Source organism: Pelophylax lessonae, assembly GCF_965119305.1.
Source record: "Pelophylax lessonae genome assembly, chromosome: 1".
Lineage (NCBI taxonomy): Eukaryota > Metazoa > Chordata > Amphibia > Anura > Ranidae > Pelophylax > Pelophylax lessonae.
In genome coordinates, this window is record NC_138768.1 from 870,211,669 (window position 1) to 870,228,765 (window position 17,097).

A 17,097-nucleotide genomic window follows, 5' to 3' on the forward strand; every position below is an offset into this window, starting at 1 on the left:
CCAGCCCTTCTTGAATCCTCCTGGAGGAGTCTTGCCTTTCCCGCTAGTACCAGCCGGGCGCCCTTTATGGGCGGTAAAGAAAGGTCCTCGCTTGTTGCGAGGTCCCTTAGCTTTTGCAGCCTGTGGCAAGAAAGTGCTCTTGCCCCCAGTGGCATCCTTAATGATTTCATCTAGGTTGGCCCCAAATAGACGATTCCCCTGAAAAGGGAGATTGGTCAAGGTCTTCTTGGAACCTAGGTCAGCTGACCAGCATTTTAACCACAGCACACGTCTGAGGATTACTGCTAACTTAGATGCATGCCCTAATAAGGGAGTTGTGTCCAAGGCTGCGTCACAGATAAACCGTAGCCCTTGTATGATCTGTTCCATCAAATCAGATGTCTCCTGGGGAATATCTTTTCCCCTAAGATCTTGGCGTACCATTTCCGCCCATTCCGTAAGTGTCTGGGAAACTAGACCAATAACAATTACTGGTCTAAAAGCTGACCCTATCAGAGAAAAGATAGTGCGGGACTCTGCTTCTATCTTTCGATCCACCGGATCCTTAAAGGACGAAGTGTCCTCCACTGGAATAACCGTGGCTTTATTCAGCCTGGAAATAGGCGGATCCACGACTGGTGGTACCGTCCATTTCTTAATGATGGATTCCTCAACGGATAGCGTCTAGCAATACGCTTGGAAATAGTAAAGGTACGTTTAGAATGCTCCCATTCTTCTTTAATCTGATTACCAAAACATTTAGGTACCGGAAAAGCCTTCGCCATCTTGATGGGCTTATTAGTACCGAAAGGCCTCTCTGTTTCAGTTGCCTCTGCCGGTAAAGCCTCAAGTTTGAAGGTTTCTTGCACTGCCACAACTAGTGCGTCCACCAATGCTTCTTCCTGAATTATAGCAGGAGAAGAAGCGTCCTCCTCACTGTCTGAGGGGGCTTTACCTGGGATAACAGCCCTTGCAGAGGAACCTGCAACTGCCGTGACCATCTCTGAATCTGAGTCAGAGGTGTCAGATGGTATAGGGGTAGGCGGGGGTCGCTTCCTTGACCCCCGTCCCTGACAGGCCGCCTCCACCCGAGCCACCATAGACTCCAAAATTGCTGTAAATGATTCTATACTCTGTGCACCGGCGGGTCCCGAGGCCCCCTCGAGGGAAACAGGTGGGGGAATATGTGTGGCAGGGTCCATGATAACTCCAGTTACTTCCTGGATAATATAAATCAAAAGAAAAAAACTTTTTTTTTTTTTTTTTTTCTGACCCCCAGCGCCACAAAAAGCCCCTTAGTGTTACCTGCTAGGGATCCCTATCGATCGAGAGAGAGAGAGAGATAGACCCCCAGGCTCACCACTTGATGCTCAGAGTTAAACTGCAACAGCTTACAGCGCTGTCCTGACAAACAGGAAGTCTTTTGGCTGGCTGCCCAGGAAGAAGGGAGGCGGCTCCGCCCCTCTGCACGCCTTCCGGCGCCTCCCCCAAGCTCCACGAGGTGTAGGATCACCTCAAACATGGCCGCCCCCATGCTGGAGACACGAGGCTACGCCAAAATGGCGGCTCGTGCGATCCAGCAAAAAAAATGGCGGCGGCCTGTGCTGACTAGCGGTGTGCTGCAGGGCACACAACACTCTCTCTGCATGGTGATATGGCGTGGTTGGCGGTACCGGCCCTGGCGGACCGCATGGCCGTTCGGGAGGCCTGCTAATAGCTGGAGATCTGATTTGGAAGGCAGTCTACATGTCCGTGGCTTCTGACTGGTAGGTAGCTTATACTTAACCCATAAGATTCCCAGAATGCCACAGATTACATCTTTAAAACATGTATACAATAGATTGGTAGCTCCCAAACCAAGCCTCCTGGCTTTTTGCACACATAAAATCACACTCAAAGTAGGAGGATTTGTGACATGTTATAGGATAGAAAGGACTCTTTCTTACCATACAGAGAGGGGCCCGCGTTCACCACAAACCCCGTCAGGGAAAAAGGGGGAACATACTACTCACCATACCGGAACCAGGCGGGCACCAACTCCTGACAGTACCCCTCTCCACCGGGGCGGGAGGGCTGTCGACCGATACGGACGCCGTGACTCATGGTCTTTGGCGTTTCAGCGAGACGTTTAACTCGCGGGTTCAGTCCTTTTAATGGGACTTTGTCGCGGCCGACTCAGCGTGGAGCTATGGCCTGCACGCGCTCGTAGGCTGAACTGGGGTGACCACCGGATCTCAACATCCAGCCCGTCGCCCAGTTCAGCTTTCTTGCTTGAAGATCTCACAGGAACACTGGAGAAAAAAAAAAAAAAGCTGTCTAAAAATCCTTTTAGAAAAAAATTCTTGCCAGGACCTAAGATCCCAGCAAGGTATCTAGGTCCTTACTCCTAACTAGACAGAAAATAACTGATTTGCTGAGGCAGAGAGAGAGAGGATATACCCTCTGGGACTGCCCCTAGGGTGTGGCCAGAGCTTTTTAATTTCCTGTCTAGTCCTGCTCCTGCGGAGGTAACATAACCCGAAGGTGGTGTATCACCGAGGACTACGTCTGTCGATGAGCGCTAGAGAAAATATGATTAACCACAGAATGTTAGAAAACAGTCGTTAATACCTCAATAGGAATTACGACACTCTCAGATTATGCCCCAGCAATTACTAAAATAAAACTTGCAGGAACTCAGAAGAACGTAAATATTTGGAGGCTTAACGAAGAACTGATACAAGATGTAGAAATAAGCGGAAAGATAGGAAAATAATTGGAACAATACTTTAAATGTAATGAAACCCCATATATATCAGACGCTCATAAGGCATACATTAGGGGCGTATTGATCTTGATAGGTTCCAAGAAGAAAACAGAAAGAGCTAATAATATAAATAGACTAACAACAGAAATACATGAGTTAGAACAAAAACATAAAAAGAATGTACAGGCAACAAGTCCTAGTAATAAAATAGGATAAATTAAAAGAACTAATGGAAGAAGAGACAAGACGGGCCTTTAATAGAGTCGCCAGAGAAAGATATAATAGGGAAATAAGCCAGGGAAATATATGGCAAGAACATTAAAGAACAAAAAAATCAATCAATTACATAGAAAAAAATAAAAATAATAGAGCAGAAATGGTACATTCAACAACCGAAATAGCTAAAGCATTTCACAGTTATTACAGTGCTTTATATACAGCGAGGCTAAAGGGATCACAAGAAGAACAAAAAAGAAAATAAAAAGATACAAAAATATGTAAAGGAGGCAAAATTACCTAGAAGAACAACAGAACAACTGCAAGCCCTGGAGGCACCAATCTCACAGGAGGAGATAAAGGTTGCATTAAAAAATTCAGCAACAGGGAAGAGTCCGGGACCCGATGGGTTTACCGTTCGCTACTATAGAAACTTCAAGGAAATATTAGTACCAAAACTTTGTACATATATGAATAGGATAGGAGAAGGAAAGGCAATGAGGGCAGAATCATTACAAGAGTTTATAACGGTAATACCAAAAGAAGGAAAGGATCCATCCCTGTGCTCTAGCTGTAGGCCAATAGCGTTTTTAAGTTCTGATATAAAACTATATGCAAAAGTCATAGCAAATAGATTAAAAGAGCTAATGCCTGAATGGACCCATGCAGATCAGACAGGATTCATTCTGGATAGAGAAGGGAAAGACAATGGGATAAGAACATTACTCTTATTACACAAATCTAGAGGTCTTAAGGCCCCTGATCTACTACTGTCAATAGATGCCGAAAAAGCATTTGACAGGGTGGAATGGGGGTTTGAGCTAGAAACAATGGAAGACTTATGTATTGGCCCTATCATGAACCAATGGATAAGAGCACTATATAGGAACCCAACAGCTTCGGTAAAAGTAAATGGAAACCTTTCTCCTCCTTTTGGAATGTCCAATGGGACATTCTCGCCCCTTGTTTGCCCTGTCGCTGGAACCATTATTAGTCACCATTCAGGAATAATGAAGACATAGGATGAGTAATGGTGGGACTTGAGGAACATAAAGTAGCAGCATATGCAGATGACATCCTGTTTTACATTACAAACCCTAAAATAACCCTCCAAAATGTAATAAAAGAACTAAAAAAATATGGGGAGCTGTCAAACTTCAACATCAAAGGAATAAAAAAGAAAAAGAAGAATAGGTGACAATACTTGTCGTGGTGACACCTAAGAGTATTTTGCTCCCTTTGGGGAGATTTCCTCTCATATCCTGTTGTTATTAGAGAACAGCAAGTCTGAGAAAAATTCCCTAAGATGGCAAAAAATGAACCCTTAACCCTCCTTTACTTTTTGGCTTCAGATATACTGCAATTTATTTGTAAAGGGAAGCCAGAGAGGAGAGTTGTAATCGAAGATGTCATGGAAAAGTGTATGAAGGGACATGATAAGGCACATGCATACTCAGGTCATTGCCAGTCTCCTCTATGAACGACGCTCCAGTCCCCACTCCTATAATAGCCGATGTCTATTCTGCACACCTCTCCTCATGTGTTATCTGAATTTACATCGCGGCCTGGGAGATCGCTCTAATCCACAGATTACATGTGTCGCTGCAATCTACTGCCAGCTGTCCTATCACGGTTCTGCACAAATAAATCCAATTATACGACAGGAATGGGCATCAGAAACTCCACAGTGATAGATGGGAGGCTTTTATCAGGATTATATAAACGCGGACCTTTTCTCATGAAAAGAAATCAGTTGACTATTCACTGTCCCATAGTTTTAAAGGGAAACTCCAGGATATATAAAAGAACACCCTTTAAAGCAGCCATTCTCAAACAGGGTTTCGTGGAACCTTCAGGTTCCTCCAGAGATTGCTAGGGGTTCCTTAAGCTATGGCTGATTTGCCTCCCATTTGAGGGTGCCTGTGTAGTTCTGGGGGCAAAACAACAAGGCAGAGACAGTGGCATTAATGATCCTTTTTGCTAACTGTAAGGGAGGCATTCTTCACACTGACGCCCAGGGTAGAAAAATAAATCAGCAAAAGGGACATTAGTTGCCTTCAGGGAGATATTAGCCTTGTGCTGCTGTGTCCTCTTCCTCCTCGGATGCCCCCCTAACCCTGCTGGCATAATATTCCAGTGCAAAAGGGTTTATAGAACAAAGGGGTTGTCAAAAGCACTCATCAAGAGAGTCCAACTAGAGCCCTTTGCACCCAGCTCCTCCATTTATAGAAACCTTTATTACAGCTTTTATGAATGAAACACTGTCTGTGAATGGCTGGTGGGCAGATGACTGAAAGGTCCACCCTCTCCATTCACAGGTCATGTTTCATTCATAAAAGCTGTAGTAAAGGCTTCTATGAATGGAGATGCTCGATGGAAAGGGTGGGCATAGCTGGCCACTCGAGTGCCTGTGACAATCATTCAGCTCTAATAACCCCCACCGCTTTGGATGATTACAGACGATAAGGCTTAATAGGTTATTCCTAGGCAAGGAAGAAAAAAAAAAACCTTTCAATAGTACTACGTTGAAGACCATCATAAGAAAAAGGTAGAGAAATCAACAACCATTGTGTAGAAAGGGGGTTAGGCAGAAATAGCAGAGTGTGATTCCAGAATATTTTGGGATACATCCAAAACAGGAGATGTCCTTCATTGAGGAACTAAAGCCCCGTACACACGTACCGATTGTCGGCCGTAAATATTCGGCCAAGGTCCGATCGGCCGATTGTCGGCTTGTTAGTATGATGCTTCCGACAACCGACTGCGACATTTCGGCCAAACAAAATCTGGTCTGCATGCTATAAAATTTTTGTTGGCCAACACCAGAACGGCCGATTGTTCGTCAGTCAGTACAGATTTCGGCCAACAAAAGCCAGATGAGCTCAGAGAAGAAAAAACACGGAAAGTTAACCATCACATGACATCACTTCTGAAGTTGGTTGTTGTTGGCCGACGGTGCCAAACGGCCTATTTAGGCTGAGCAGTGACAGAAGAACATTGCTGAGTGGTCTTTCAGCTTGTTCCTGTTTACCTGTGCCTTGACCTGCTTCTGGATTACCCGTACTGACCCGGCTTACCCTTGACTCTCCTTTGGATTCCTGCCTGCCTACTTGTGACCCCGGCCTGTGAATGACCTTGCTCCAGTCTTTATGCCTTTGTACCTCGCTGCCAGATTGTGTACCGACTTTGGCTTGTATCCTGACAATGCTTCTGTCTCACGTTCCTGTACCCATGCTGCCCGGCTTGTGTTCCGGCTTCGCTCCTGCCTTCTCATCCAGCATCACAGAGTTCCAGTTCCAGCTGCTCATCCGGTGATCCACAGCCATCAGTCTCCTGTAAAGGCACCACCTGCTATACCGGCCCTCGTGCCACTCTGTGCCCTACACCGCCTGTCATCTCTACCAGGGGTGTTGGACAGGAAGTGCAAGAGAAGCCCCCTCTACAGCTCGATCTCCACCAGGTACGTGATAGAGGAGTACCTCTGCTGAGGAACAAAAGGGTAGAAGAAACAAAGAAATCTTCCTAAAAAGATTATAGTTACAATAGAAGAAGAAACAACCTCTACACAGCAGGTCCCACAGCAGACATTCAAGATTACCTCTATCCCCATGGGGAACCATAGTAGGTTAACAATTAAAGATGCCCACTGGACTCCAGAGAAGTACAGGCGAGTAACCAAAGATTGCCTCTTTGGGAGGAAGAAGTGGGACATACATGAGAAAACCCCTCACTGGCTAGGGATAAATAGTCAATTGAGGGAAAATAAATTAGAATTAGACATTGAAAATAGTGTGGGCATGAAGGTCATACAGAAGGGAAACCAACTGAGAAAGAAGTTCACCTTTTGTAGCAAGGAGAGATCCTAAACCACCTAAGGAGAAGAACGAACAGTTCACACCTGCAGTGTTGGGGGAAATCAGAGCAATTGAACAACCATGGTAACACAGTAAGCCATAAAGGGAATTAAACTAAAGGATATTAATAAAGAGTCCTTAAGAGTAACTATCATAGTCAGGGGTCAGGCTTGGAAACCAGAAGCGTTAGAGCAGTAGTGATGCTTTCGGATCACCAGGAAAAGTACAAAAACAGGTCACCTTGGTGTATGGCAGGGGCTCACCCAAGGTGCAGGGTCTAAGCACTAACCAGTGTTCACCAGAGCTCCTGATGGTGGAGATGAGTTTTGCTGTGTGTTAGTACCAGGTCGCAGTCGTCAGGATCGCCTCCCCCCCCCCCCCCAAGGTGGTGAGCAATTTGAGGTCCAGTAGCAGATATAGCAGGTTGGGATAAAGCAGAAGCATAGTCAGTAAACCAAAAGTCGGTAACAAGTGCTTGCAGGTTGGGATAAAGCAGATGTGTAGTCGAGGAACAAGACAAAGGCCAAGAACAAGTGGCAGTGGATATACAGATGGCAGCAGAAGTGACAAGAGCGAAATATTGGCCGGAGAGAGCACAATAATCTGGCAAACAGGAAGTGCAAAGGCATTGCTAAAAATAGTTCATGGGAGAAGCAAAGAGTCCAAGGTTTACAAGACGCAAAGTACAAGGCAAGAGTAAAACAGAAAATATCCAAGCTCAACTGCACAATTGGAAAATACTGGGGGATCCCCACTCCCCTGTTCAAACGTCCAAAGCAGAAATTAGACTGGCGACTCGAAAAACTCCTTTGTATCATTCTTTATTTGGCTACATCATATGCACAGGATCAATGTTGACATGTTTTGGGCCATTATAGCCTTACTCCTAGCATGATGCTAGGAGTAAGGCTGTAATGGCCGAAACATGTCAGAATTGATCCTGTGAATGATGATGCAAAATAAAGGACAACAGCAAGGCGTTATTGAGTTGCTAGTTAAATGTGTGCTTTACAAGGCAAGATTTACTAATGGATCAGACAGGGAGCTGTCCAGCATCTCAGGTGGCTCAACATGAAGAGTTACTGCCAGACACAGCAGAGGTCCCAGGTTCAGATTCAGGCCCTGACAGTAACATCTGCATCCAAGTTCAATGACAGCAACAGTGACTATTAAAAACCAAAACGACTATTAAGATCTAAAGGCTACTAGTCCAAAATCCAGACTATCCAACTCAAGGACAGAAATGGAATATATAAGGAGAAAAACTGTAGAAGAAAGATAAGTCCACACAGAGTGAACTTCTTACAAGGTTTGTAAAAGACAGGATCCTCATTCGGAAGAAGTGCAAAAATGTAGTAGCTGACTAACCTGACTGAAGCACTGCAATAAACTCCTCATAGATAAAACCAATTAATAAAGGGGGCACTAGGGCGGATATATTAGTCAATGCTGTAGAATAGTTCAGAGCTACTTGAGGAATCAATATAGTCAATTCCTCATTCAGAAAGAGAATAGCATTGTCATCATTGTGGGTTCAGAGGTCTCCCAGAAGTGAGAAAGAAAGGAGGATAATTACGCACAATGCAAGAAGTACAATAATTCTGGATAACAGGAAACTCCCTGTATTATAAAAGCTTCCCAGCAATGTCAGTACATTGTAAATGTGGCCAGAGGGTCACTGATTTTTAAGGACTTGGTGATGTCTGCAGCCGCCAGTGTTCTTAACAACCATTGATAGCCGGAAGCGGTCATCTGCCAATACTTTTAGGCTTACCCCCTGAACTTTAGGCTCCCCCTGAACATGTACATTTTTAGGTATTCATCAAAATGCCAGAACAGCCAAAGTTGGGTCTGAACTTGTGTTCAGACCGACCCTTGAACTCATCCCTCGTCATAACCCAAGTGGAGTATTGGAGATTTTTCTCCCTCTTCATCTTAAACGTCCCAGTTACCTCAACAACTTTTTGGAAGTTTGACAGATGTCATCCTCTGTTCCACCAAGTTCTAGACTTCCTCCTATAGAAGCCCTTCTTGCAGGCTACCTCCATAGGCAACGTTCCTTTTATTCTGCACCTTTGCAAGCATATCCTCCCAAAAGACCAAATCCATTTTGTATCAAAATCATTCCAAATTAAACCAAGTATATAAATAAACTTATAAAAATGTTTTTTTTTTTTTAAACATATCCAAAATGAATATGAAGAACAAGTCGAAAAAGATACGATTAGCCATAAGAAGTCATGCAAATCTAGTACAGAGGCTGGTACAGGAATTATACTACTCCTCACAAGACCTGTATGATTGACGACTCTATGAATCACAAAAAATAGATTTACCAAAAAAAGTGTTTCTCACTCCCCCACACCAAAATGTACAAGTCAAAGATGAATATAATATTGATTAAAAACTATAATTGACTCTATAGGGACTCATTAAAGACCCTCCCTTCTCCCCACTTTTTTTTAAAAAAATACAGTATACCAGTGTTGTGGAAATTTAATTGTGGACATTTTCTTTAGTTAAATAGTCATGTCTCCCAGTGTCGGGTTTTAACGATAATCACTATTCACAGTGATTATTGCTTTAACTGTCATTGCAGGAAAGGCTTGTTAGTGAAAACCTTCCATTGGATGAGATGGCACAATACTAGTAGCAAAGAGAGTCCATCGCACAGATCTATATCTGCAATTCGGCGCCCCGTACTGCTGAGATATGTTTGCGATATGGAAATTCTTATCATTTTACCAAGATTAATGGATGGCATCTTTTAGTCATATTCGGATCCGTGTGACTGAAACACTGCTACTATTATCTTATGCAGATAAAGCCTCATCAACTGGAACAAATAGAATGGTCACTATCAAATTTGGTTTATATATATGAATCATGTATGATTAGACCCACTAACAGGTATGAGTTTATGTTTATGGATTGACATGGACGAACGATGAGAAGCCATGTGCTACAGTTGGGATTCCTTTTGTTCGGGCGTGTCCATTCACTCTACAGTTCCTATTGTACTTTTTGAATGTATACATGTTCTGTGATTGGTGGTCTTGAAGCCACTCCTTGTAACACCCTTTTGTTAAATAAACCTACTGTGTCTTGGAGGAGTCAGTCACTCAGAGGAAAGCCTCCAGATAGCATCGAATTGACTACAGCAAGCGTGTCTGTTCATTTTCTTTGCTGCCGAGCGCTCGGATAACCTTATACAAAAGAGCTGTACATTGTACTTTTCAGCACAAGGGTTTTTAATGGTGTTTGGTGCGTATTAATTTTGAGCGCACTGAGCGGGTTTCTATGCTCCAAGCCCTATTAATTTCCATGACACTAGTACCTCCCTATGGCAGTTTCATTTCCATATATATGATCTCTAGAGCATAACATATAAATTGCAAAACACCTGTTCACTCTGATATTAACGCACTTTCACTTTTATGTATTAAAAAACAAGAAAACAGTAAAGTTAGCCCAATTGTTTTCTATAATGTGAAAGATAATGTTACTCTGAGTAAATAGATACCCAACATGTCATGTTTCAAAATTGCGCACGCTCGTGGAATGGCGACAAACATTGGAACTTAAAAATCTCCATAGGCAACATTTTAAAAATTTCTACAGGTTACCAGCTTAGAGCTACAGAGAAGATCTAGGGCTCTCATTATTGCTCTCATTCTAACGATCGCGGCGATATCTCACATGTGTGGTTTGAACACCGTTTACATATGTGGGCGCGTATGCATTCACTTCTGCGCGCAAGCTAACGGGGACGGGGGTGCTTTCATTTTTTTTCCTTTTTATTTTAGCTTTTATTTTTTATACTGTTTTTTTGTTTTAATTTGATCACTTTTATTCCTATTACAAGGAATGTAAACATCCCTTGTAATAGAAATAAGCAGGACAGGTACTCTTTATTGTGAGATCTGGGGTCAAAAAGACCTCACATCTCAGCCAAAAAAAAAAAAAATCATTTTTTTCATGATGAAAAAAAATTGGCTCTTTAAATCCGTTGCTAGGAAGCGACGCATGACGTCGCTCCGGTCCTCCAAGGCCATAGAGTGGAGTGGGGGGCCATCTTGCCCACACTCAACTTCCTGCATTAGGGGACAGCGGACCGGATCCTTTTCCCTGCTACTGGCGGGTCAGGTAAGCGGGGAAAACGATACAAATAAGTAGTAATTCTGCGCGAAGGTAAAATTGTGTTGTGAAATTTGTGAATCAGTGACAAAGGACGAGCAGCATACACAGACTTATAGAAAAAAAAGTCCAAAAAAATGTGCTGTATACGTGTAGCGCTAAGGCCCCTTTCACACACTCCGTCCGTCAGACGGAGTCCGTTTTTCTCAGCGGGGGATCGATCCGCCGATCCCCCGCTGAGCAGGAGAATGACAGCTATTCTCCGCACTGTGTGCAGAGACACAGCTGTCACAGCCCCATACATCTCTATGGGGGAATCGGATGGGAACGGACCGTCGGTCCGTTCTCATCCAATCCCGTCCGATCCGCTGGACGGATGGAAAATAGGGTTTCCATCCGTTCAGATTTGACTGATCGGATCGGATGTCAGCGGACATGTCTCCGCTGACATCCGATGCCCCATAGAGATGCATGGGGGGACCATTCAGATCCGCCAAAAAAACGAACAGGCGGATCTGAACGGTCCGCCTGTGTGAAAGGGGCCTAATATACAAATAATAATTTGAAAAAACCAAAAACACATATTATAGTGACATCAATAATGTGATAAATAACTAGAAAAACACAGTAGTAGGAGGGATTATAATCCCAGCATAAAACAATAATGCCTTGTTTCCACTGAGTGGTACGGTACGGTTCGGTTCAGTACGGTACGGTTCGGAACGGTACACCTTGCGTTTCCACCGCCAATAGTACCCTTTCATGATAGGCGTGGTGTACCTGGAAAGATGTGATCGACGATTCTCTGTCAACCAATCAAAGTTCTGCAGAGTGTAGCTCCACCCTGTTGGTACGGTACTAATGTGCTTGGTACCCCAACGAAAGGGTACCAAAAAAGTGGTACGGTACGGTTCGGAATTAGGGTACCATTCACAATGGAAACGGCAAAAATTGCGTACCGTACCGAACCGAACCGTACCGTACCGCTCAGTGGAAACGAGCCATAACAGTCCCAATATATGAGAAAAGTCCTCTAATGATGAAAAGGGACAAAGGAAAAAATGGTGCAAAACACTGAGAAGGAACCACAAGTCCCAGCAGGAGCAAGATGTTTAACAGTAGGTCTTCACAGCATGCCAAGATGTCACCCGTGACTGAGAGGATAAAAAAACAAGGCTGCTTACCAGACCTATATGGTCACCCAACCTAATGGATAGACCATATAACGTTTGAACCCAGAACACTTGAGCAGGATCCCATAAGATAAAAGCTCCTCAGGATATGGCAGACATCAGACCCAGTGAGAGTTAAACAGAAATCCCCTGTATGGAGCCAATCCTCATAGAGTCCCAGGTAGTACTCATATGGACCATACAATTAAGAGAAGGAAAGGATCCACATAGCGTGATATTGCTTTAAATAAAAAACCTTTAACAATAAAATTGCACTTACATACGTGATGAATAGGAAAGCATCTCACAGAGGCAATATGCAGGTGGAGAGAAAAAAAAAGCGGTGTCCCGCGTTTACATATCAAATTCAGTGGCTGGCTGTGGGGGCGTGGTAACGTCACGTGTGGAGCCGCCCTATGCGTTTTGTCATAGGTTGACGTCGTCCGGGGCGTGCGGGAAAAACGACCGGGAAGCAGCGGGGGCACCTCTCCCGTCGCCCATAAGGGTGATCCCGTGGCGTATCTGCCGCTAGGAGCACCCTTTTGTTAAGGCGGACCACCGGACGTTTAAAAAAAATACCGAGTTATGGCAGCTATCTCCTGCCATAACCTCAATATTTAATGTCAAAGTACCGATGTAAATACACGGTGGGCGGTCCGGAAGTGGTTAAAGGAAAGTTTTCTTTACAATTTCCCAGAGCTGACAGTAACAGTAATAATGTATAGAAACAAAACAGCGGCACCAGTGAGGTTAATGTCAACTACAATACATATTTCATGGAGTAGTTTTAACTATATACACAGTGAATAAAAAAAAAAAGTCTACACACCCCTATTAAAATGTCAGGTTTCCGGGATGTTTAAAAATAGGACAAAGATAAATCATTTCAGAACTTTTTCCACCTTTAATGTGACCTATAAACTGTACAACCCAATTGAACAACAAACTGAAATCTTTTGAGTGGTGAAAAATAAAAAAAAATAAAATAATATGGTTGCATAAGTGTGCACACCCTTAAACTAATACTTTGTTGAAGCACCTTTTGATTTTCTGCCAGCACTCCAGTATTTTTGGGTATGAGTCTGCGAGCATGGCACATCTTGACTTGGCAATATTTGCCCGCTCTTCTTTTCAAAAACACTCCAAATCTGTCAGAATGCGAGGGCATCTCCTGTGCACAACCCTCTTCAGATTACCCCACAGATTTCCAATGGGATTCAGGTCTGGGCTCTGGCTGGGCCATTCCAAAACTTTATTCTTCTTCTGGTGAAGCCACTCCTTGATTGATTTGGATGTATGCTTTGGGTCGTTGTCAAGCTGAAAGATGAAGTTCATCTTCATGTTCAGCTTTCTAGGAGAAGCCTGAAGCTTTTGTGCCAATAGTGACTGGTATTTGGAACTGTTCATAATTCCCTCCGTCTTGACTAAGGCCCCTGTTTCAGCTGAAGAAAAGCAGCCCCAAAGCATGATGCTGCCACCACCATGCTTCACAGTGGGTATGGTGTTCTTTTGGTGATGTGCAGTGTTTTTGCGCCAAACATATCTTTTGGAATTATGGCCAAAAAGTTCAACCTTGGTTTCATCAGACCAGAACACATTTTCCCGCAGGGTTTTGGGAGACTTCAGATGTGTTTTTGCAAAATTTAGCCAGCCTTGGATGTCTAGGCTTCTGTCTTGCCACTCCACCCCATAGCCCAAACATATGAAGAATACGGGAGATTGTTGTCACATGGACTACACAGCCAGTACTTCCCACATATTCCTGCAGCTACTTTAATGTTGCTGTAGGCCTCTTTTGCAGCCTCCCTGACCAGTTTAAGTCTCGTCTTTTCATCAGCTTTGGAGGGATGTCCAGTTCTTGGTGATGTCACTATTGTGCCATATTTTCTTCACTTGATAATGACTGTCTTCACTGTGTTCCATGGTATATCTAATGCCTTGGAAATTCTTTTCAACAAAGTATTAGTTCAAGGGTGTGCACACTTATGCAATCATTCTATTTTAGTTTTTTATTTTTATTCCTAAACACCTAAACGATTTCAGTTTGTTTTTCAGTTGAGTTGTACAGTTTATAGGTCACGTTAAAGGTGGAAAAAGTTCTGCAATTATTTATCTTTGTCTCATTTTTTTACATCACAGAAACCTGACAATTTAACAGGGGGGTGTAGACTTTATTTATCATATATATATATATATATAAAATAAAATATATAAAATAAAATATATATAAAATAAATATATAATAATATAATAATATAATAATAATATAATATAATAATATATATAATATAATAATATATATAATATAATATGATATATAATAATATATACATATATAATACAATAATATATAATTATAATAATATATACATATATAATTATATATATATATATATATATATTTAATATAAATAAAAAAAAAAAAAAATATATATATATATATATATATATATATATATATAAATAAAACATACACATACTGTATGTTTCTCGGCTTTACAACCTAGTGCCACCTCCATCTAACTTTGTTTCTTACCTTATGGACCTTTCCTTCCTCTGTCCCAACCAGGAAGAGATAATCGATCTGTTTGTGGAAATCGAATGACGTTCCGCAGCCTGCCAGACAGGAAATCATACACAGCGAGGTGAGATGTGATAAATATAAATTTATACAGTAATGTGTACATTGATCTGTCTCCATCTCCTCTACCCCCCCCCCCCCCACCTCCAGGTCATATCAGACTTCTCACTGCTCCCATACAGCCTGTCTCTATGATGCAGCTTACTGATAACTCACAGGGAGAAGTTACAAAGACAAGCGTACCTACAACTCCCAGGAAGGGAGACAAATTATATGGCAACTACAACGTAAATTGATTAAACGGATGGCAGGTGTTACTTACATAAAGGTTTATGGAAAATGCACTTGTTAAAGCGTATCTAAACCCAAGAACAAACATTTAATATATTTCAGTTTACCAGTCCTGAGATGTGGGGGCTGCAGAGGATTTAAAGTAGAAGTGCCCCAGTTAGGTTAGCAGTGGAAAAGGAAGGCATTAAGGTGCCTCCGGAAGGTGAAAAGTGGAAAAGGAAGGTGTACAGGTGCACCAGGGAAATGAGCAGGAAAGGAATGGGTATAGATAGAGGTGGGAAAGGAATGGGTATGGGTAGAGGTGCACCAGGGAGGTGAGCATGTGGAAAGGCACAGGTATGGGTAGAGGTGCCCCGGGGAGATGAGCATGGGGAAAGGCATGGGTATGGATAGAGGTGCCCCAGGGAGGTGAGCATTGGGAAGGGCAAGGGTATGGGTAGAGGTGCCCCAGGGAGCTGAGCATTGGGAAAGAAAGATGTACAGGTGCGCCAAGAAGATGAGGAGGAAATCAATGGGAAAGGAATGGGTATGGGTAGAGGTGCAGCAGGGAGATGAGCAGGAAAGGAATGTGTATAGATGTAGGTGAGCAGTGGGAAAGGAATGGGTATGGGTATAGGTGCCCCAGGGAGGTGAGCATTGGGAAAGGAATGGGTATGGGTACAGGTCCCCCAAGAAGGTGACCATTAGGAGAGGAATGGGTAATGGTAGAGGTGCCCCAGGGAGATGAGCATTGGGAAAGGTATGGGTAGAGGTGCCCCAGGGAGGTGAGCATTGGGAAAGGAAGATGTACAGGTGCGCCAAGGAGATGAGCAGAAAAGTAATGGGTATGGGTAGAGGTGCAGCAGGGAGATGAGCAAGAAAGGAATGTGTATAGATGTAGGTGAGCAGTGGGAAAGGAATGGGTATGGGTATAGGTGCAGCAGGGAGGTGAGCATTGGGAAAGGTATGGGAAGAGGTGCCCCAGGGAGGTGAGCATTAGGAGAGGAATGGGTATGGATAGAGGTGCCCCAAGGAGGTGAACATTGGGAAAGGAATGGGTATGGGTACAGGTACCCCAAGAAGGTGAGCATTAGAAAAGGAATGGGTATGGATAGAGATGCACCGGGGAGGTGAGCATTGGGAAAGGAATGTGTATGGGTAGAGGTGCCCCAGGGAGGTGAGCATTGGGAAAAGAATTGGTATGGGTAGATGTGCACCAGGGAGCAGAGCAGTGGGAAAGCAATGGGTATAGATATAGGTGCCTCAGGGAGGTGAGCATTGGGAGAGGTAGGCATAGAGGTGCCTCAGGGAGGGGAGCATTGGGAGAGGTAGGCATAGAGATGCCTCTGGGAGGTGGGCATTGGAGGAGGTAGGCATAGAGGTGCCTCAGGGGGGTGAGCATTGGGAGAGGTAGGGGTAGAGGTGCCTCAGGGAGGGGAGCATTGGGGGAGGTAGGCATAGAGGTGCCTCAGGGGGGTGAGCATTGGGGGAGGTAGGCATAGAGGTGCCTCAGGGGGGTGAGCATTGGGGGAGGTAAGCATAGAGGTGCCTCAGGGGGTGAGCATTGGGGGAGGTAGGCATAGAGGTGCCTCAGGGAGGGGAGCATTGGGAGAGGTAGGCATAGAGATGCCTCTGGGAGGTGAGCATTGGTAGAGGTAGGCATAGAGGTGCCTCAGGGAGGGGAGCATTGGGAGAGGTAGGCATAGAGATGCCTCTGGGAGGTGGGCATTGGGGGAGGTAGGCATAGAGGTGCCTCAGGGGGGTGAGCATTGGGAGAGGTAGACGTAGAGGTGCCTCAGGGAGGGGAGCATTGGGGGAGGTAGGCATAGAGGTGCCTCAGGTGGGTCAGCATTGGGGGAGGTAGGCATAGAGGTGCCTCAGGGGGGTGAGCATTGGGGGGAGGTAAGCATAGAGGTGCCTCAGGGGGGTGAGCATTGGGGGAGGTAGGCATAGAGGTGCCTCAGGGGGGTGAGCATTGGGGGAGGTAAGCATAGAGGTGCCTCAGGGGGGTGAGCATTGGGGGAGGTAGGCATAGAGGTGCCTCAGGGAGGTGAGAATTGGGAGAGGTAGGCATAGAGGTGCCTCAGGGAGGTGAGCATTGGGAGAGGTAGGCATAGAGGTGCCTCCGGGGGGTGAGCATTG

The 17,097-nt window shown here is 44.3% G+C and overlaps 1 protein-coding gene across 1 annotated transcript in view; it reads right to left on the reverse strand.

Annotated features, from left to right (window-relative positions):
• The window catches only part of DNAI1 (dynein axonemal intermediate chain 1), a 259,805-nt gene that overhangs the window by 148,494 nt on the left and 94,214 nt on the right, over positions 1–17,097 (reverse strand). The window contains exon 17 of the mRNA XM_082243034.1: positions 14,641–14,720. Within this exon, the coding sequence (XP_082099160.1) occupies positions 14,641–14,720 (80 nt within the window). The remainder of the gene's footprint in view (positions 1–14,640; positions 14,721–17,097) is intronic.